At 47.1% G+C, this 21,021-nt stretch overlaps 1 protein-coding gene across 1 annotated transcript; it reads left to right on the forward strand.

The window, feature by feature from the left end:
* The first annotated feature begins 227 nt into the window (after nt 1–227).
* Epb42 (erythrocyte membrane protein band 4.2) lies at nt 228–20,950 on the forward strand. The gene is made up of 13 exons (XM_050134116.1): nt 228–376; nt 4,129–4,314; nt 5,190–5,423; nt 6,886–7,004; nt 8,092–8,196; nt 9,650–9,827; nt 10,294–10,432; nt 10,718–10,821; nt 11,528–11,770; nt 12,743–13,042; nt 14,940–15,100; nt 16,424–16,557; nt 20,009–20,950. The coding sequence occupies exons 1-13, from the start codon at nt 367–369 to the stop codon at nt 20,169–20,171; spliced, it is 2,076 nt and encodes a 691-aa protein (XP_049990073.1). The 5' UTR covers nt 228–366; the 3' UTR covers nt 20,172–20,950.
* The last annotated feature ends 71 nt before the right edge of the window (nt 20,951–21,021 follow it).

Consider the following 21,021-nt stretch of genomic DNA (forward strand, 5'->3'; position numbering starts at 1 on the left):
AGATGACATCTCCAGGGGTCTTGAGGTCATTGAAGAATCGGGGTCTCTCCCAAAAACTCTCACTCCAGCCTGGCAGACAGAACCCTGCCTAGGCCTTCTGGCTAAGAGCGATCGTGGGGGAAACGGGGTCACTCCCAGCAGCTGGCCTGGGAGATAGCAGCAAGAAGGGAGTAGCAGACAAGAAACCTGTCGGGAGGCTCACACGGGAGCGAGAGAATTTGCTTTTTACAAACCAACGGAAGTGTTCCATCTTTTCAGTGTGAAGAGAGATTAGTAGAGAGAGCCCAGAGCCCAGAGCCCAGAGGCAACAAGTCAAGGCCAACATTTCCTGTGTGGTGTGCAAGGGGATCCGAGTAGCCTGTGGCCATGGGACAAGGTATGCTAAGCCAGTTCCTGGCTGTTAGGGCGGTCATCAAGTCGTGTTTTATTAAAGGAAATAGGCTTGGTGATGGAGGTGAGGTGACAGTAGTGTGTGTAAGGTGTGAGGGGGAGGGAGGGAGGGAGGAGGTGGCGGTGTGAATAGGGGGTGGGTGGTAGTATGGTAATTTTAATTATAATGATGATAGTGGAATGGTGAGGGTGATTATCACGAATTTATATTCATAGCCCAAGATCAACATAATGTAAATGGTTATCACTCTCTAGGTTGTGATACACCTGGTAAGCTGGCCAGTTTTCATGTCAGCTCTGTAAAGTTTTTCTGGCCTGACCAGACTCTCCACGGACGCAATTATCTAAGTCAGACCAAATCAAACCGAATTAGAAAAAGCCCGGGTCTAATGATGGATGCCAGGGCTCCTGGGAAGGAGAACCGGAGAGACGACATGTTTGATCTCTGGGGCAGTTTAAATGGCCTGTGGGGGGATCTTGACCCTCTATGTGGAGGGGTCACCGTTCTGGCAGGCTTTCTCAGAGGTGGAGTCTGGACTCAAACATTGCAAAATGGATGTCAGGGGCTGGGTTGACACTTCCAACCAAACACCCCAAACCTTTTGGGAGAAGGATGTTAGGGGCTGGGGCTGGGGCTGGGGTGACGCTTCCAACCAAACAAGCTCGGCACAGGCTAGAGCCATTTTGGAAGAAGAAACTTCAACTGAGAAAATATCCCCACCAGATTGGCTGGTGGGCAGGCATGTGGTCCGTTTTCTCAATTGATGATTGATGTGGGGGACCCCACCCACTGTGGGTTGCGCTATCCCTAGGCAGATGGTCCCCGATAGTATAAGGTAGGCTGAGCAAGCCAGTAACTGGCACTCCTCCACAGCTTCTGCGTCAGTTCCTGCCTCTAGGTTCCGGTCCTGACTTCTCTGGATGATGGACTACCCATTGTAAGATGAAATAAGCCCTTTCTTCCCCAACACACAATAATAAAGATGCCTGGGAAATCTGGAGGCTGTCATATCTCCAAGTCTAACAGGAGGGAAGGGGCGGTAGGATTCACCGAACAGTATAATGAGAAGAGAGAATTATGAAGCAATCAAACAGACTAAGGGGGTGTAGAAACTCCGGGGGAGTCTGCGGTGAGTGTCTGCATAGATGAAGCCTGAGCCCCCAGCACCTCTGAGGAACCCTTCTTAGGGCTGATCCCATGTTCTTGTCCGCCATCAAGGGAGCACAAATTAACTAGGAAATGAACTGTGTCCAGCATCCTGCTGGGCGGAAGACGCAGAACTAGAATAGGCATAGTCCCTTAGCAGGCTCCCAGCAGGTGTGTGGGCCGAGAACTGTGGGTGATGCCTATAAAATGGGGCGAGTTATTTAGGGAAACAGAGTACTGTGGAAGCTGCAGACCGAGCTCCCGGTGAGGCTTTAGAGGCCATGCCTTTATGTATTGAAAGGGGAGGATGCACCTTTCGGGTAAAAAGAAGCCAGGAAGCCTTCCAGATAGAACCAGAGTTCAGAGGATTCTGAAGGATGGCTCTTGCCAGGATTCTGTGGTTATTAGGTAGGCCCAGGGTACCTGGGCTCAAATCGTGTGGCAGCCCACCCTTCCACCACCCAGTCCTAGTCAACATCCCATAGAAGATGGGCTCAGTCCGGGGCCCAGAACCAGTGTGCAGAGAGGAGTCAGTGCTGACTTCCGCCACGGCTGTTGCTCGCTTTACAAATCCCAGCCTAGCTGAAGCTAATTTTCTCTACTGACATGACCTGAACACCTCACTAGTAGGTGAGAGAGAGACACGATGCAAAGGGCACCAGGGTACCCCTGGGCACAGGGGTACCAGGACCAGCAGTGCAGGGAGGTTTTACATCTTCAGAGTCAATGTGCCAGTTCTTTCCCTCAGTATTGTCATTGTACATCATCATATATCTACCCCTTCACTATGACAGGAGCCGTCGGGAACACAAGCTCTTTCCCCACTGTTCCCTCTGCTCTTGAGCCCTTAGCCACGATGTTCGGTGACTGAAGTGGGAGTCTCCGGCACTTGTCAATACATGTCCTGGAGCCCAAAGGACTGAGTGTCAGGATCAGATCATTCCTTAGTCCATCCTTGCAAGCAAAGGCCACAGCTCCTCCCTCTCAGCGGCTGAGCCCATGCAAACACTACAAACTATTTTTTGCTGTGGAAGCTCCCAGTGGAGATTCGTGTATACATGAATAATTAAACTTTAATTTTTTTGGTCCTGTTCCTTCCTTTAGGATCGCTAAGCATTTATTATTTTTCAAAACATTTTATTTGTTTATATTTTATGTGTATGAGTGTTTTGCCTGCATGTATGCCTGTATCCCATGTGTGTACCTGGTACCTCTGGAGACCAGAAGAGGGCATTGACCATTCTGGACCTGGAGCTATAGACAGTTGTAAGTTGCCATGTGGATGTTGTAATCAAACCCAGGTCCTCTGGAAGTACAGTCAGTGGTCTCAATCACTGAGCCATCTCTCAAGCCCCTGTTGAGCATTAAACAAAATTCCTTGTTCCTAGTTTTTTGCTCTCTGTGTAAAAGAAAGATTGAGAGTCTTTCATAGTAACTGAGGCCTGTGTAAAATAAATATTGAGATTCTTAGTAACTGAGGCCACCACCTTCCAAGTGGCATGAGACAGTGAGAATACACATTATCTCAGGGGAGCTGGTTCTATTCTCAGCCTCACTCTTGTTGTCTTTAAGACAAGAGAATTTGATTCACTGATCTCCACACCAGCCCCAATATTATATATGATTGCATGAAGAAGAAGAAGAAGAAGAAGAAGAAGAAGAAGAAGAAGAAGAAGAAGAAGAAGAAGAAGAAGAAGAAGAAGAAGAAGAAGGTGGACTAGAAATGTACCTCAGTTGGTAGAGTGCTGGCCTAGTAGGCACAAAATCCATGTTCAATCCCAGCAGTGTGTAAAACACACATGTAATCCCAGCACTTAGAAGGTGCATGCAGGAGGATCATAGGTTTAAGCCCATCCTCAGCTGCACAGCAAGTTCGAGACCAGCCTGGGATACACCAGGTCCTGTCTCCAAAAAGGGAGCCTGAGTAATGTGCAAAATTCTGGATTTTATTCATTGTTTGGATTTGGAACCAGAAACTAATGTTAACATTTAATGGACCTTAATAAGTGTTTGACATGAGGCTAATGTAAAAATAATACAAACACTTAGGTATGTACATGTATAACATCATTCATTTCCCATAACTCTGCAAAGAGGGAGAATTAGTCTGAGAAGAAAACTGAAGTTCAGAAAAGTTGCTTACTTGAGATTGCACAGCTGACAAGAAATCTGAGCCCCAATGGATGGAACTAGAAAACATTATTTTGAGTGAAGTAACCTAGACACAGAAAGACAATTATCACATATACTCACTCATAGGTGGTTTTTAAACATAAAGCAAAGAAAGCCAGCCTACAAACCACAATCCTAGAGAACTTAGACAACAATGAGGATCCCAAGAGAGACATACATGGATCTAATCTACATGGGAGGAAGTAGAAAAAGACAAGATCTCCTGAGTAAATTGGGAGCATGGGGACCTTGTGGGAGGATTGAAGAAGGGAGCGGAGAGGCAGGGAGGGGAGCAGAGAAAAATGTAGAGCTCAATAAAGATAAAAAAAAAATCTGAGCCCCACTCTTGGAAGGGGCTTTTGATTCGTGTAGTTGCATATATCTCGCATCCATGACTTCCCTTTTTTTTCCCACAACAGCTCTGGGTATCAAGAGCTGTGACTTAAAGGCAGCAGAAAACAATGAGGAACACCACACCAAAGCCCTCAGCTCCCGGCGCCTGGTTTTGAGGAGGGGACAGTCCTTCACTATCACCCTGAACTTCCGTGCCCCAGTCCACAAATTTCTGAGTGCCCTGAAGAAAGTGGCTCTCGTGGCACAAACCGGTATGTGGGGCAGAATCGGGGATGTGGAGCGAGTCCCTCCCCACCAGCCTCTCTGAAGACCAAGGTGCAGGTGGTCCATACTGTAGCTGGGCCTCAAGCTGCCCTGCTCCGCAGAGGGGGCTGTTGTGAGGATGTACACAATGATATGCATGAGGAATTCTGTTACCATGATTCCAAAGTGCTCAGCAGCAGTACCACTAAGAGCTTTAGAAAAGGCTGATGGGGTCTAACTCTGGCTACACATAGCATCTAGTAGCATCTAGTCTGTGCTAATCGTTGACATCTGTATTATGCATCAGCTATCAAATCAAGAACTTCATGAGCAGTATCTAATTTGGTCCCTTCACAGGCCCTCCAGATCCACAGGTTCTGCTTCCTCAGAATCAGCCAACCGTGATGGGACAACCTGGGCAAAGTCTGTCAAGTAGTCTTTCCCTTGTCATCATCAACTCTTAAAACATACAGCACAAGGACTATTTACACAGTATTCATGTTGTATAAGGATTCACGAGTAATCAAAAGATTATTTAAAATATACAAGAATATGCAAAGCTGTGGTATTTTATATAAAGAGACATAGACATCCTTGGATTTTGGTATTACTGGAGGTCCTGGAACCAATACCCCTGGATCTGAGGGATGGTAGTGTCATTATTACACCCATTTTGTAAACGGTGACCCTTTCATAGATGTAGGTCTATAAGCACCAAGAGCCTGTGTTCCCCCCTCATCCTCTGCAGCTCCTCATTATAAGAGGACCTCTTTCCTTCTCCAAAACTAATTGGCGCCTCCTCTGTCTTTGTAATACTTTGACATATTACTCTGAGCTGTGACCTGAAAGTCCAAATGACCAACTTATTACTGTGAAATTTCAGGAGAGCAGCCTTCCAAGGCCAACAAGACTCAAGCCATATTCCCGATTTCCTCTTTGGGGGACCGAAAAGGATGGAGTGCGGCAGTGGAAGAAAGAAGTGCCCAGAACTGGACCATCTCCGTGACCACACCCGTGGATGCTGTCATTGGCCACTACTCACTCCTGCTTCAGGTTTTAGGAAGGAAACAATACCCTCTGGGCCAGTTCACACTGCTCTTTAATCCCTGGAATAGAGGTAAACTTAGACCTCAGCTAGACAGGGTAGAGGGAAGCAGAGCTAGGCTATAGCTCTAACAGGGAGCACCTGCCCCAGGATCTGTGGGCAACACCAGCATTAAATTCCAGCAGGTGCCTCCTTAGGGTCCTGTCTTGCTATCTCCGGGACTTCGTGTTAGAAGTATACTCTTGTCTTACTACCAAACTCGGGAGCCAGTTCATGCTATTTTGGATTCATTGAAATCAAAGTTCTACCCTTTACTGTAGCAGCTCAGTCATTAAGAGTGCTTGTTGCACAATCATGAGAATGAAGGCTTGGTCCCAGATCATACATAATAAGCCACGTGTCTAACAAGTGCCTGTAAAGCCATATCTAAGAGATCCAATGTGCTCTTCTGGCCTCTGAACACACAGGCACCAGAGCATTCTTGTGTATGTAAACTCAGACATCATACATTGGAGAACCATTGGCTCTGCTCGTCTGAGAGATGATCAAGAGAGGTTCAGATGGACCTTTAATCCCAGCACACAGGAAGCAAAGAAAGAATTGGGAGCCTAGGCAACTCTCTATTGCTTAGTGTTTTCATAGCCTAGAAGCTCTCTTGATGGTCTTTTAATGAGCTCAGAACCCCATGCTGTCTCCAACTCCCTAAAGTGAACAATGGTTTCTAGAAGATATCTAGGATATCTCTGAGTAAAGGCTCAGTGAGTGAAAGCAATTGCTGAACAAGCCTGATGATTTGAGTTCGCATTCCCAGAATCCAAGGGAAAACCCAATGCAATGTGCTTATAGGAAGATCAGAGCCAGAGAAAGGAGAATTTCCAGAAGCTTGTAGGTCAGTTAGCCTGCCTTACACAGTGCAGAAGAGACCCTGTCTCAAACAAGGTGGATATCTGAAATTAACACTCCAAAGTTGTTCTCTGACCTATGGTCTCTTCATGACACCCAGCCTCACCCTTGGATAAGGGAGATGGAAAAGGCACTAGGAAGGGACTGTGGTCGCCCTGGGCCAAGAGGACATTTCCCCACAGAATCCCCATGCTCCTCCCCACCCTGTCCCCTGTGATCACTCTGCTTAACCTGTGTTTAACTGCTGTGTTTATTTTGCCTTTTCCCCTGCTGCACCCTTTTGTTGTTACAAGTCTTCTAGGAAAGACTCAACAGGCACCGGGAAGCTCCCAAGGATGGTCCTGAGCCATTCTTCTGAGCCAGTAGGGCTCTCATTTACAATCTTCTGGAAACCACTAGGCTTTTGAAAGTTGTCTTGTTCCTGGACACACCTTGACTGACATAGGGGTCTGGGCCAGCTCCTGAGAAAGCAGTGGGAAGGACCTTTCTGAGTCTTCATTGGTCCCAGAGACGCAAGAAAAGGCTAAAATCAAACCCAACCTGAGCTGGGAGGGCAGAAGCCTAGGCATGGAGGACAGACCTGGCACCCTCAGGCCCTCAACTTCTTCTTGCTAACTCTGTTTCTTGCCAGATGACACCGTGTTTCTTCAGAATGAGGCTCAACGCACTGAATACTTACTGAACCAAAATGGCTTTATCTACCTGGGCACCGCTGACTGCATTCAAGAGGAGCCCTGGGACTTTGGTCAGGTAATAGCGACCTCTAGACGATAAGAGGAACTCTGCCTGTCTCATACCTCAGCACTCAGGCTGAACAAGGCTAGCAGGTGCAAAAGCCCTTCAGCAAGAATCATTTCTTGCTGGATGGTGATGGTGCACGCCTTTAATCTCAGCACTCAGGAGGCAGAGGCAGGTGGATCTCTGTGAGTTTGAGGCCAGCTTGGTTTACAGAGCGAATTCAAAGACAGGCTCTAAAGCTACAGAGAAAATCGTTTCAGTTTTGTGGTGCCTCTGTTTCTTTTGGACCACATTCCACTACTCTCTAGAGCATTCTGTTAAAGCACCTCTGCCCACAGAATAGAGACCCGTGCCCTGGCCTGACATCCAGGCAGCCAGGCCACCACTTTCCTTCCCAGCAGCCACCCCATGTTCTGACTCCAAGGACATGTAGGCTGAGTAACTCCTCTGCTTGGACTAGCTTCCTTCTCTCCCCTTAGAATATTACTTCCCCAGTCTTACAACCTTCAGGAAGATTCCCCAAGTCCTTAAAGACAGAGGAGTTGTTCCACTCTGCCATCTGCTGCCACTCCTAGAGTCTATGCTTCATTGCTATGTTACCTGAGGGGCTCCTCCAGAGTGGGAGCTAACTGGAGTCTTCCACACCCGTCTCAATGCCTGTACATACATTAGCTATTCACTCAGTAGAAATCAATGAAGTTCAATGAATTGAAATGACACAATACTGATAGTGGCACATGCCTTAAATGCCAGCACTTGGAAGGCGTAGGCAGGCAGACTTCTGTGAGTTCAAAGTTAGTTTGGTCTACACAGTTAGACACTCTTTCAAGAAAAATAAGTAAATAAAATGGCTCAATACCAATCTTTATGAGATCACACCCTATGAAGAAATTAAGGCCATAGAACAAAAGAGCAGGTGTTGGGGACACACCAGGTGTTCCAGGGAGAAGACGGGAGAACCAGAACACCACAGTGGGTGTTGAGGCAGGTAAGTGAAACCTAAGACCCAGGTTTAGGAGAGGAACAAGCTAACAGAACTGTCCTGTGAGGTCATGCCTGGCCTGGGAACCCTTCATCTCATCCCACATTGTCCCTACAGTTTGAGAGCGATGTCATGGACCTCAGTCTGGACTTGCTGAGCGTGGACAAGCAAGTGGAGAAGTGGAGCCAGCCTGTACATGTGGCCTGTGTAGTGGGCACCTTGGTAAGCATGAGGCTGGGGGACCAGAGGGAGAGGAGATGGGACTAGAGTACTCGGATGGAGGGGCTCACCTTCATGGCTCTGGAAGCTCACAGAGCACAAATATATGGCCTCTCCCAGTGTGTGGGAGATAGTCCTCAGAGAAGAGAAGGATAAGGCAAGAGAGTGAGAGATAGGTTCACCGAAGAGAAAAGCCAGGAGGGGGAGACTGGCCTGGCTTCAGTCCGACTGCTCTCACTCCCAGCCCGGCCCTGGAGGCAGAGTCCTAGGAAGGAAGATGTGCCCTGTCCTTCTCAGGGTTTACTGCTATGGTGATCTAAGGGTCTTGTTTTATTTCTAAGTGATCCTAAGAATATGCAGACCATAGAAGTGGCTTGGTGTTTCCCATATGTCTTTGTTAGGGCTAATATTGCTGTTATGAAACATTATGACTAATGACTAAGTAAGTTGGGAGAAAAGGGTTTATTATGGCATACATATCCCGAGTTACAGTCCACAGAGGCGAGCCAAGGCAGAAACTTAGAGAACAGAAACCTGGAGGCAGGAGCTGATGCAGAGGCCATGGAGGGGTTCTCTTTACAGGCTTGCTCCTCATGGCTTGCATGGTCTGCTTTCTTATAGAACTCAGGACCATCAGCCCAGGGATGGCACCACCCACCATGGGCTGGTCCCTCCCTCATCAATCAATCACTGATTATGAACATGCCCTGTGGGCGGCTGGAGAGATGTCTCAATGGTTAAGAGCACTGGCTATTCTTCCAGAGGTCCTGAGTTCAATTTCCAGCAACAACATGGTGGCTCACAATCATCTGTAATGAGATCTGGCGCTCTCTTCCAGCCTGCAGGCATACATGCAGACAGAACACTATATACATAATAAATAAAAGTCTTTTGTTAAAAAAAAGAAAGAACATGCCCTACAGGCTTGCCTACAGTCAAATCTTATGGAGACATTTTCTTAATTGGAGTTATCTTCGCTCAGATGACCCTAGCTTATATCAAAGTTAACATAAAACTATCCAGTACTCCACACCCATAAAATTCTCTCCGAGAAGTAATACATTCTCCATTTCCTCTCATATCTCTCAATCTCCTTCTGAAAGGCAGGATGTGGGTCAAGTCTATTCTATGAGAAGGAGGAGGCTTGAGATAGTGGCCTCCAGGACCCAAGCAAACAGCATTGAGTTGGGGCAGAAGAAGCTGAGGACCAGCAGACCCAGCTCTCATGCTCCACCCCATGGCTGATGCTGGAGAAAGACTTAGACAACTAGGCCTGGGTCTGGCTCTGAGATTATAAACGGGCGAGGGGATATAGGCTGGAGCCTCCAGTGTGCTTGTTTGACAGGCTCCAGGGATTGAGTCACATGCTTGGCAAACCAATGAACACTCCTTGCTGGCTCCTGGAAGCCATCCAGCCCCAGGACTCCCACTAACAACCACACATCTGCCCCAACAGCTGCATGCTCTCAGGAAGAAGAGTGTCCTGCCTATTTCACAGACCCACACTGCCCAGGAAGGGACCTTACTGTACAAGCGACGGGGCAGTGTGCCCATACTGCGGCAGTGGCTCACTGGGCAAGGACGACGTGTGTATGAGAGTCAGGCCTGGGTGTTCACTGCTGTTGCTTGCACAGGTACAGGGCAGGTAACACACAGGTCAGTCTTCCGGGCTATTGCAGTGTCTGGCCTGCATCTTGAGATGTCCCTTGGCCTCCCATGTGGGGAGGACAGCTCCTAAAGCAGGCACTGCCTCCTCTCCACAGCCTTCCCCTACCTGTTTCCCCACCAGCTGCGTCTTCTCTTTTCCCTCAGCAAATCGGAGCTCATTTACAAACTCTGCTCCAAACTTACTTTCTCCCCCAAAACATCCTCACCTGTCCCTCACAGAGCAAGCCTCAGTGCTTCTGAGTCACCCCCCCCCCGCCCCCGCCGGCTCTATATTCCTGTGCTGTGTAATTTGTGTGCCATTTACCAGCCTTCATCCATGTGGTTCGGACTCCTCCTCGTCCCACAGTGTCACCTGACATTTAAGGCAGGTCCTGTCCAGCCTTGGACTTTTCTGCCCCTCGGTCCCTGATAGTTTATGCCTCTTCCATGCAGTGCTACGTTGCCTGGGAATCCCAGCACGCGTCGTTACTACATTTCCTTCAGCCCAGGGTACCCGTGGGAGCCTGCTGGTGGATGAATACTACAATGAGGAGGGGCTCCAGAATGGAGAAGGACAGATGGGCCGTATCTGGTGAGGAGCCTAAAGGAGAAAGGGTTCCATAGTGCCAACCAAGTTCCATGTGGAGCCGCTTGCTTGCAGAGTCCTGAGCTAACAGCAGAGCATAGGTTCAGGATTCTTATAGGATGCTAAGGGTCAGTGATGGGGTGTACCCCTCCTAGGAGAATCATATTTCTTTCTATGCAGTGCCCTCCAGTCCCTATGGCAATGACTCCCTAAAGCCATGTTTCTAGATTCTCTTCCATATGCCCTTTTTTCCCCCCACTTGAAGTTTTTGTTTTTCTTTGCTACTTTTAGGATCTTCCAAACTTCTGTAGAATGCTGGATGAACAGACCTGATTTGTCCCAGGGTTATGACGGATGGCAGATTCTGCACCCAAGAGCTCCTAACGGAGTTGGAGGTAAAGCCCAAGGGTGGGCCCAGGACAAACCAGGGCTGCAAGAGCTGAAGAGGTCCCTTGAACAGGATCTAGGATCAGCATGTGGTCCAAAGAGGGTCTTCATCCTCTAAAGCAAGACAAGTCATGATGATGGCCAGATGATGCCAACAGGATCAAGGGGTAAAGATGTCCACTACCCCATCACAGACTGCATGAACACTAGGCCCACTCCAAGCCATGGGCAATGAAGAGGAAAGGGTCTTAAGATAGCTATGGGTATTCTGGAGTAGGGCCTGGCGGGGTGAGATTTGTCTGTGTATGATTGAAAGGGGCCACACAGGAAGAACAAGCCTAGAGAGGGAAACTTCAAGCAGCCAAAGAATGGCGCCTCCTTGCCCTAGAACAAAACGGTCAGAGCCCGGCATGTAGAAAAAGCAATCAAGAAGGTAGCCTGCTCATAGCCGATTAGTATTATGGCTGTGCGTCAATTATGTTCCTCTGAGGTCTTTCCTGTCCAGCCTCTGGTACAGGTTAGGACCTAAGAGTATTTTCACTGTATAACTGGTTCATCTGTGATAGTTTCTCAGAAAGCCTGTCTACTTCCTACCTCTGACCTTGATCCTGGAGAAGGAAAAAATAATGTACGGGAAAAGGACCGACACAATGAACTCTAAACGGAGCAGGGGTCTCAGTGGTTCTTCTGCTCATCTGCCTTTCTCTCCCTCAGCCCTAGGATCCTGCAGTCTGGTCCCAGTCAGGGCAGTCAAGGAGGGGGAACTGCAGGTGGATCCAGCGGTATTAGATCTTTTTGCTGCGGTAAATGCCAGGTGTGTGGTCTGGAAGAGCTGTGAAGATGGGACCCTGGAACTGACCCAGTCCAGCAAAAAGAACGTGGCTGGCAGCATCAGCACCAAGGTCGTGGGCAGTGACCGCTGCGAAGACGTCACCCAGAACTACAAGTATCCTGAAGGTGCTGACCAGCAGAGGGAAGGGCCTACTCAGACAGATGCAGGCCAGAAAGAGTCTATCAAATAAAAGGAGGTTTTTCAGCCCTTGCTGACGCAACTGCCAGTTTGGATCGGTCGGTTCTGCCCTGTAGGAGGCTGAGGTGTTCAGGATGAACGACAGTGTTCTTGGCTTTTGTTCATGAGATATCAGTCCCTAACCCCAGCCAGTTCTGATAGCCAAAACTGTCTTCATTTATTTTCAAATGTCCTCTGGTGTGTGTGTGTGTGTGTGTGTGTGTGTGTGTGTGTGTGTGTGTGTGTGAAAATTACCCCCACTAGAGACTGTTGTTATGAAACGAAGCACTAAACTGAGCTAATCCGTCTGAAGACTTTCAGGGCCTATGGAGAGGATGTTACTCCTCTCTTCCTCCCTTCCAAGATTCCCCAACTATTTCTCTCTATTAGCCCTTTTGTCTGTCAGTCCAAATCTGGAGGCCTGTAACTCCCTGGAGCCTTCCCCTTCACAACACTGTCCTTGCCTGACTCTGTCTTCTGCACTCTTTCCCACGACCTCGTTAATTAAGGAGCTTCCTTACCTCCTGCCTATAGGATGGCAACTCCCTGGCTCTGGTCTCTCCATCACAGGTCCCTTTTCTACTTCAGTTCTGAGAATGAACGTTCTAAGACATGAATGTCCTTGTCTCCTCACTCAAGAATATCTTATGGCGCCTTTGCCCTAAGTCCCTTAGGTCCTCATGTCCCTTCACACATGAAAAGTCAATTTCTTGCAAAAATGTCTCCAGCAACAACACTGACTTGTTAAAAGACTTGTTTTCCTTATGCAAGGGCAAATTCAAAGCCCGAGACATTTGCAAAGTCGTTTAGGATCTTAGTATCCGGGAAGAAGAGGTATATAAAATTTCAATCCTACACATTTACCAGAAAGATCTGTACCTGCTGGATTGGAAGTCTGTTTTGTCTCTTCTATTCTTCAGGGTCCCCTGAAGAAAAAGCGGTCCTGGAAAGAGTCCAGAAAGAAAGAAGGAAACGCTGGAAAGACAAAGGCGTGCGTCCTCCGAGTCCTGAGCCTGCTGACCCTCTGTACCTGTTCTTGGACACACCTAGCTCTCTCCCTTTGAGAGGGAATGGCCAAGTCTCAGTGACCCTGATTAACCCCACTGACCAGGAGAAGGAGGTTCACCTGGTGATTAGGGCCCAGGCTGTGTACTACAATGGAATCTTTGCTACTGATCTCTGGAGGCAGAAGCAGTCCTTCAGGCTTAGAACCAACCAAGGTAACTCTCACTGACTCCTGCACACCCCTGGTTTTATCTTGGGCTCCCCCCACAGGTCTCTAGAGATGGCTTTTAGCCCATTGGTACTCACACTCTCTCATTCATTCATTCAACACATTTGTAATTGTCACTTGGCCTGACAAAGGCGAGAGACCTACAATTCTAATCAGATAAGTAAACCAACCCAGTAGGTACAAGTGGGGTGGGGAGGAGGCTTAGTAGCAGTTGAAATCCAGAAACTAAAGCCAGGCTAACCTGGCAGCACTCAGAAATAAGACACCAAGTGGGTAGGAGAAATAGGACTCGCGAATGTGGATGTCTGCCTGTGCTTGGGGTGAGTCACCAGGAGAGGAGAAACGCAACTCTTGGGAGAAAGATGAATCGAGTTATCGCATGTTTTGTTAAAAGCCCTCGAGACATCCAAGTATTCAGCCAGCCAGCAGGCAGCAGAGAACTTAAACACAGAGTTCAAGATTTAGTCCATTAGCTGGATGGTGGTGGCGCACGCCTTTAATCCCAGCACTCGGGAGGCAGAGGCAGGTAGATCTCTGTGAGTTCGAGGCCAGCCTGGTCTACAAGAGCTAGGTCCAGGACAGGAACCAAAAAGCTATGGAGAAACCCTGTCTCGAAAATCAAAAAAAAAAAAAAAAAAAGATTTAGTCCATTTTGGAGAGCAAGCACAGAAATCCCAGGACAGAGGGAGTGCCCTAAAACCCAGAGCTGGAGGACAGCCTGTAAGAGGAGAGGGTAAGGATAGAGCCGCGGTCACACCAGCACCTCGTAATGTATGGAACACTTCGGGGGGAGGGGTGGGATGAGGGAGACAGAATTCTGAGTCTGAGGGGACAAGAACACTCAGCAAGGCTGGCAGAGAGGTCACGAGATGTCCAGGTTGAAGACCATGGGCTGGGAAAATGACCTGGCTGAGAGACAATGACGAAGGCTGGCTTCCAGGGGTTCAGATGAATTGAACTCAGAAGTGACACAGTGCAGTTCTTCCTAAGGCACCATGGGGAAAGGAGAGACTAAGTGGAGAGTCACCAGGGACAGCTGGTAGAGAGAGGGCGGTGTGATTCTTTGGTTTGTTTTGAAGATGGATCTGCTCAGATGCTGAGCACAAAAGCTGAAACATTGGGAGAGGTGGGTTAAAGATGACAGCACAGACTCTGGGAAAAATAACCAATCGGAATGACTATAACTCAGCATTTACTGAGCACTTAATATTTGCCAGAAATGGTGATGAACACATTATATGCTTAATCTCATTATTCTCACAACTTTATGAGAAGAGTATCATTCTTAGCCAGCAGAGGAAACTGAGACACAGAGAGGTTAAATGATTTGCCTGAGGTTACACAGCTCATCAGCAGGGGATGATGGTGGAACACATTTAAAAAGCACAGGACTCATCACGGACAACGGGATAGAACACCCCTCCCCCCAGGAGGAGGTCTGTTTGTAGGTTGAGAACGGGAACTAGAGCTTGAGAGAGTCCCATTTGTTAACGTTTCTATGAAAAAGGCAGGAGAAGGGGAAAAGGGGCGGGAACCGTGTAAGCATCTATTCAGCAACTGCTGTGTGTTGAATTTTGAGATGGACACTTCACTCGAAGTGTGTCCCATAACACAAGTCATCCCACCACTTTTAGGCACAATGCCATGGCTCGTTCTACTTCACAGGAACTTTTCTACGACCCTAGTGAGGCAGTCTGCTGGGAGCGCTGGCAGAGATGGGCATGGGACAGGGATCTTGGATAAGTGTGGGGTAGCCATAGGGAATGCAGCATCGTTCTGACCTCAGTGAGACCCTAAGTCCTCTGTCATTCGTGAAACTATGATTTGATTCTGGCGTGCATGCACTCCGTGCTTTGTACTGACTTGCCTGTTGTATGTTGCAGTGCTGAAAATATCCACCAACCTGTCCTTCTCCAATTTTGAGCAAGACCCACCGGAGAACAGCTTCATCAGAGTCACAGTCATGGCAACACACTCTCACGCCAGCCTCAGCTGCTTTGCTCAGGAAGATGTAGCCATTGGCAGACCGAATCTTATCATCAAGGTGGGCACTCCTCCTTCACTCAATTACTCTTAGCTGCTGCCATGCCGGACTGTTGGGTGGAGAAGTTAGGGGAAGGGTTAGGAGGCGTGGTCTTGTTAGACAAGGTGTGTCACTAGGGCTGGGCCCATCACAGTCTCACTCTTTTGTATTGTGACCCATTGATTTATAACCAGGACCATTTATGTGGCCATGCATTTCAAACTATCCATTGGTGCCTGGTGGGCTCACCAGTGGTAGACAACTGAAAACGACTGTCCCTTCTGCAGAATCTATCAGTAGCCAGTAGTTCAGCAGGATAGGGAGTGTCTGATGAGTCTCTTCCGGCTCCATGGTTGGCTGCTGGCAAGCCCAGTCTTGTGCGATGTCAATGCAGGTGACTGCAGCTGCTGTGACGCGTCTGACATGGCTGTCTTGTGTCCCGAAGATAGCATTTCCCAGCCAGTTTCCTTAGCTCACATCCCTTCCATCCCTCTTCTGTAAGGTCCTTTGAACCTTAGAGCAGGTGGTATAAATGTCCTGCGTAGGGCCAAACATTCAACCATCACTTATTCCTAACACCTTGACAGCCATGAGTCCCTGCACTGTTTTGACAGTGTTGGCGGGACAATGGAAGCTTTGCCTTGTGCCCTTTATCGCAGTACAATGTTCACGAGGTGAAACTGTACTTGTGACTCAGATAACGGATTCCTGGAGAGCAACATACCCAATATCATAAAGCACAGTCCTAAAATGCTATCGCCCTTCTTTTTTACAAGTCTACCAAGGCTGAAGTGAGTAAGACCTTCACTTTCAAGAAGCTCTAATTAGATAAAGTAGATACAGCATTTGTCTTCTGTGTAAGTGTAGGAAGAAAAACCACTTGATTTCAACTGTTGGGTTTGGGCACAGCTTCATGAAAGAAATAACACTCATGCTGAATCTTGAAAAATGGGTTCACGTTTAGTTATGCATTTGGGGAAGGTCATTAAAGACTGACGAAGCACGAACAAAAGGAGTCCTAGGGGTGTCATTTAGTCAAGGATGGATGAAGTTAGAGAAGTGGATAGGGGACAGACACTATAGGAACCAGTCTAAACTGACTTCCAAAGATGATGCAAATGTCTCTAAGACTCCGAAACAAAGAAAGGAGCCACAGAAACCGTGTGTGGTGTGGCACTGGAGAGTGCACTTGCAGAAAGATTGGAGGAAGGGCAAAGAAGCCTCCTGAGCAGGCTGGCTCAGGGAGGCAGAGACGAGAGGGGTTTGAGGGCATGCACAGCAGAGGAAGGCATGCCTGTGGCTCTGCATCCTTGGCCTTTCTCCACATGTTCTGTCTTCCTACAGATGCCAGAGAGAGCAGAACAGTACCAGCCGCTGACTGTCACAGTCAGTATGAAGAACTCCTTAGACTGTCCCATGCAGAACTGCATCACCTCCATCTTTGGAAGGGGACTCATTCATAGAGAGAAGCGATACAGGTAAGAGAGTGTAAGCGGTAGCCAGTCTTTCTCTGTCCTGCCCCCAGGTCCCAAACAACAACACCAAGACTTCTTATTCATTATACAAGCTAGTTAATTAATTATCTTAGACTTGTCTCACTAGCTATTATTAAATTAACTTACTTTTATTCATCTATATCTTACCATGTGGCTTTTAACCTTTCTTTCATTCTGTATGTCCAACTCCCTCCATGTCTCATTGGCATCTCTTCTGTGCCTCAATTATCTTCTCCTACTTGCTCTCTCTGCCCAGAAATCCCACCTATATGTCCTGCCTAACTATTGGTTATTCAACCTTATTAAACCAATCACAACAATATATCTTCATACAGTGTACAAAGATCCCACAACAGTAAGCTTCTTACCCCACTGAAAGATCTCAACTGGTTTGAACTCACTAATTTAAAAACGATAATCTATCATTTTGCCATATCTCTGAAGACAGAGCAAATATCCCCAGAAGTTGAATTAAAGCTACCAAATGGCTTATCTCATTCTAGAACCACCACATCAACAGAATGAGGGGATATTGGAGATTGTGAGGGCACCACATAACCCCCACCACCTTACCTGTCCTGATATTCAGAAAGAGCCTAGGTATTACTGGTGAAGAAGGAAGGATAGATCTGGTACCAGAGAACACACAGATAGGACATACTGTCTCTCAGTGTAACAAAGAATTGTACTCTGCCGATCTCCACCACAGCATACAATTTGATTTAATTCCTTTCACTTCTATTCCTTTCACCGCCCTCCATGTCCTTTTGTGTATGGATCTTTAGCAATGTGCAATGTCTACTGTTGCTTCATTAACTTATATAGCTGTTATGTCTAATTGTTCTCATCTATTTGTAAAGTCTATTTCTTCAGCTACACAATACTCCATGTGCGCATCCACCACTTCCTACTGCTCCATGATGACAGGCAACGAATACCTCTGTCTCCCTTAACTAGGGTTTCTATGGCTGCAAAGAGACACCATGACCATAGCAACTCTTCTAAAGAAAAACATTTAATTGGAGTGGCTTACAGTTTCAGAAGTTCAGTCCATTATCATCACGGTGGGGTATGGTGGTGTACAGGCAGACATGGTGCTAGAGTAGCAACTGAGAGTTCTACATCTTATGTAGGCAAAAGGAAGTGACCTCAAAGCCCATGCCCACAGTGACACACTTCCTCAACAAGGCCACACCTGCTTCAATGAGGCCTCTGAGTAGTACCCTACTCTATGAGTTTATGGGATCCAGTTACATCCAAACCACCACATGTCACTCTCTGGCCCCCATAACTTTGGAAAATTTTCATAATACAAAATGTATTTAGTCCAAAAGTCCCCATAGTCTATTACAATCTTAATAATGTTTAAAAGTTCAAAGCTCAAAGTCTCTTCCAAGAGTCATGCAATCTCTTAACTGTGATCACCTATAAAATCAAAATCAAAAAACAGATCACCTATTTCCAACATATACTGGCACAGGATATATATTATCGTTCCAAGACATAGGGAAGCAAGCATAGGGAGGAAATACTGGACCAAAACAAGACTGAAAACCAGCCGGCAAACTCCAGACTCTGCAGCTGATGTCTGATGTCAGAGCTCTCTTCACATCTCCAATTCTGTTCAGCTTTGTTGACAGCAACACACTTCTTTCTCTTGGGCCGGTTCCACTCCCTGTTAGCAGCTCTCCTCAGCAGGTATTGCGGCTCTGGTTTCTCCAACATCTAGGGGTCTCCAAAGCCATTCAGGTTTCAACTTCACAGCTTCATACAATGGCCTCTCTAGTCCAACAACTAGGGACACTCTGCCACACACCTGGCCTCAGTAGCATTCCCTAGTTGTGGAGAAAGATTCCATAACCCCTTTCCTGTATCCTTGACTCTAAAGCCAGAGCCATGTGGCTGAAGCTGAGTTCTGCTACTTGCTGGGGCTGGAACATGACCCTCTTATTCAACCTCATCTTGACAAGCTTTCTGTCTGTCCTTCACTGCCTTAGCTTGGCTGTCCTTGAACTTGCTCTGGAGACCAGGCTGGCCTCAAATTCAAGAGATAGCCAGCCTTTCCCCAGCTGGGATTAAAGAAGTGTCCCACCACACCCAACTCTAAGCTTTTTTTTTAGTTCATTTTCACAAGATGGAAGTTTGGATGAGTGAGATCTTGCCCTGAGGTCATCACTCCCTTTATTCCATTTCTTAATCTGTCTCTGTCTTGGCCTACTTTTATTCTGTGGTTCTTGCCATCAGCTGTCGTCACTGTTTTTAGGAGTTCCTGGATATTCTGGATTCCTCTAGGTGGTGCTAGGCGTGGCAAGCATCCTCTCTCATTTTGCCTACTGCACCCTTAGCTGCACACAGTTTAAAGTTGTTGGACTCTGGCGTCCAAACACCGAGAAGGAGTCGCCCCCAGAGACCATCTCACACACTACAGCCGATGCAAAAGCATGAGGATTTTTATTAATTCTGTCATGACAGGGTCCCCCAGCATTCGGGAAGCTGAGGGACCTTGAATAGCGGGTACAGTCTACTTTTAAAGGGGCCACAGAAGCAAGGGGGGTTGTTCTTTGACTATTCTGATTGGCTTATTCAAAAGGGCTATTACCAATAATTGACTGGACAGCTGTTGCCAGATCAGATGAGGTAAGAGGTCATTTTGACCCCGTTTCTTAGGGGACTGAACCAAAGCATACGTATATGGGTAATTGTTCAGGAACTGAGTACGTGCGAGTGTAGCTGTTAGGTCCTTGGTTCCCAGGGGAGGAGGGGAAGCACTATGGCACAGAGGCTGAGAGGATTCAGAATTGTCAAAAATGGCTTCAGGATTGTCTTAAAGTCTTACAAAGTCAGCACTGAGGTTCCCTGGTCCTACTATTCAGTCACTGGTACAGCATCATGAAACTCAGTCATTCTTGCCGATAGAATGAGAGGAGGACCCATCAAAGTTTAGCTATACTTTATGATCTTCCAGACCAGTTGTGAAGCAAAGTTTCTCCAAAAAAAAAAAAAATCCCAAATATTCCCTTCGTTACTGAAAGATTCTCAGTAGACCAGGAAGGTCGGGCATCAGCTTGCTGACACCTTGGCAGGCTCTCACTGTGCCGGTAGCACCGACTATGCCAGGAAGAAATTTAAAGCTACAGCTTTGGCAAACACACTGCCAGCATTATTACCAAAAAGTGAGCCAGATTAAATCACAGACACAGAAAGGAGCAGCGGATGCAGATGACAGGCCTCAGCACACTTCCGTCCTGAGGCGTGTGGTCGATCTGTCTCGATAAGCTCCTGTCCCCTATCGTTTATAATCACTTCCGGCTCCCCAGCGATGTACTGAGATTTCCATATCCTCATGCCCCACATCTTTAAGTCATGGCTCATGGAGGCCAGCAGAGCCATGACCCTGGAAGAGAATTAACACCTTTCTCTACTTTTCCTTCAGGCTGGGTTCCGTGTGGCCAGGGAGCTCCCTGTGTACTCAGTTCCAGTTCACACCGACGCATCTGGGACTCCAGAGACTCACTGTGGAAGTAGACTGTGACGTGTTCCAGAACCTGACAGGCTGCGGAAGTGTCCTGGTGGTGGCTCCCCAAGTGTCTGTTTAAACCCCAAACTACCTTCTAAAGCCAGACATGCTCTGGAGGGAAACTCTGCCTGTCAGACAAATGGGCACCAAAAACCAAGTTAGACTCACAGAAACCAAAATCTATTTTTGTTATGCCAACCTAAGGCAGCCAGAAACAGTCTTGGAATAAATTGCTGTGCATTAGTGACAAAACAGGCTTTGAAAAGATTCTCAGATGAGTTTTCTTTCTTTTTTTTTGTTTGTTTGTTTTTGTTTTTTGAAACAGGGTTTCTCTATAGCTTTGGGGCCTGTCTGTCCTGGCACTTGCTCTGTAGACCAGGCTGGCCTCGAACTCACAGAGATTCACCTGCCTCTGCTTCCCAAGGGCTGGGAATTAAAGGCGTGCGACACCACCACCTGGCTCAGATAACTTTCCAAAGTGCAATCAGATGTTTTGAGTGCCTTTCCGGAGTAACTCAGATTGGGGGGTGGGGTCATAAGTTTCACATCGTTTTGTTGTTCATTAATATTATATCCATTAACTTACAGGAATGAAAGACCCTAATGTTTAAACCACTCTATGTCTGGTTTACCGTATTGGCTAGAAATAGAATTTTTAGGTAATTCTAAAATTACATTGATTAATACTATCCCTGGCCATTATCATGAAAGATCCAAATATGACTAAATAGAACTATTAAAACACATAGCATACGACCCGAAAGAATAATCTAAATTTAGCTATAGTGAGGTCTTTTATGAGTTATATACCCATTAAATATCCCACAGCTCAAGTCTGATGGAAATAATATGGACTTGGCCCAATAGATAAGTATGAAAATTAAGTACATAGAAAAAGACACCCTACAAAAAAGAAGAATTAAAGAACA

Source organism: Alexandromys fortis, unplaced genomic scaffold, assembly GCF_014885135.2.
Source record: "Alexandromys fortis isolate MF-2015 unplaced genomic scaffold, M_Fortis_MF-2015_v1.1 scaffold_6, whole genome shotgun sequence".
NCBI lineage: Eukaryota > Metazoa > Chordata > Mammalia > Rodentia > Cricetidae > Alexandromys > Alexandromys fortis.

Coding starts and splice junctions, on each gene's coding strand:
- Epb42 (XM_050134116.1), top strand. Junction 8,197..9,649: donor CCTGTGTAGTGGGCACCTTG/GTAAGCATGAGG, acceptor CTGCCCCAACAG/CTGCATGCTCTCAGGAAGAA. Junction 9,828..10,293: donor CACTGCTGTTGCTTGCACAG/GTACAGGGCAGG, acceptor TCTTCCATGCAG/TGCTACGTTGCCTGGGAATC.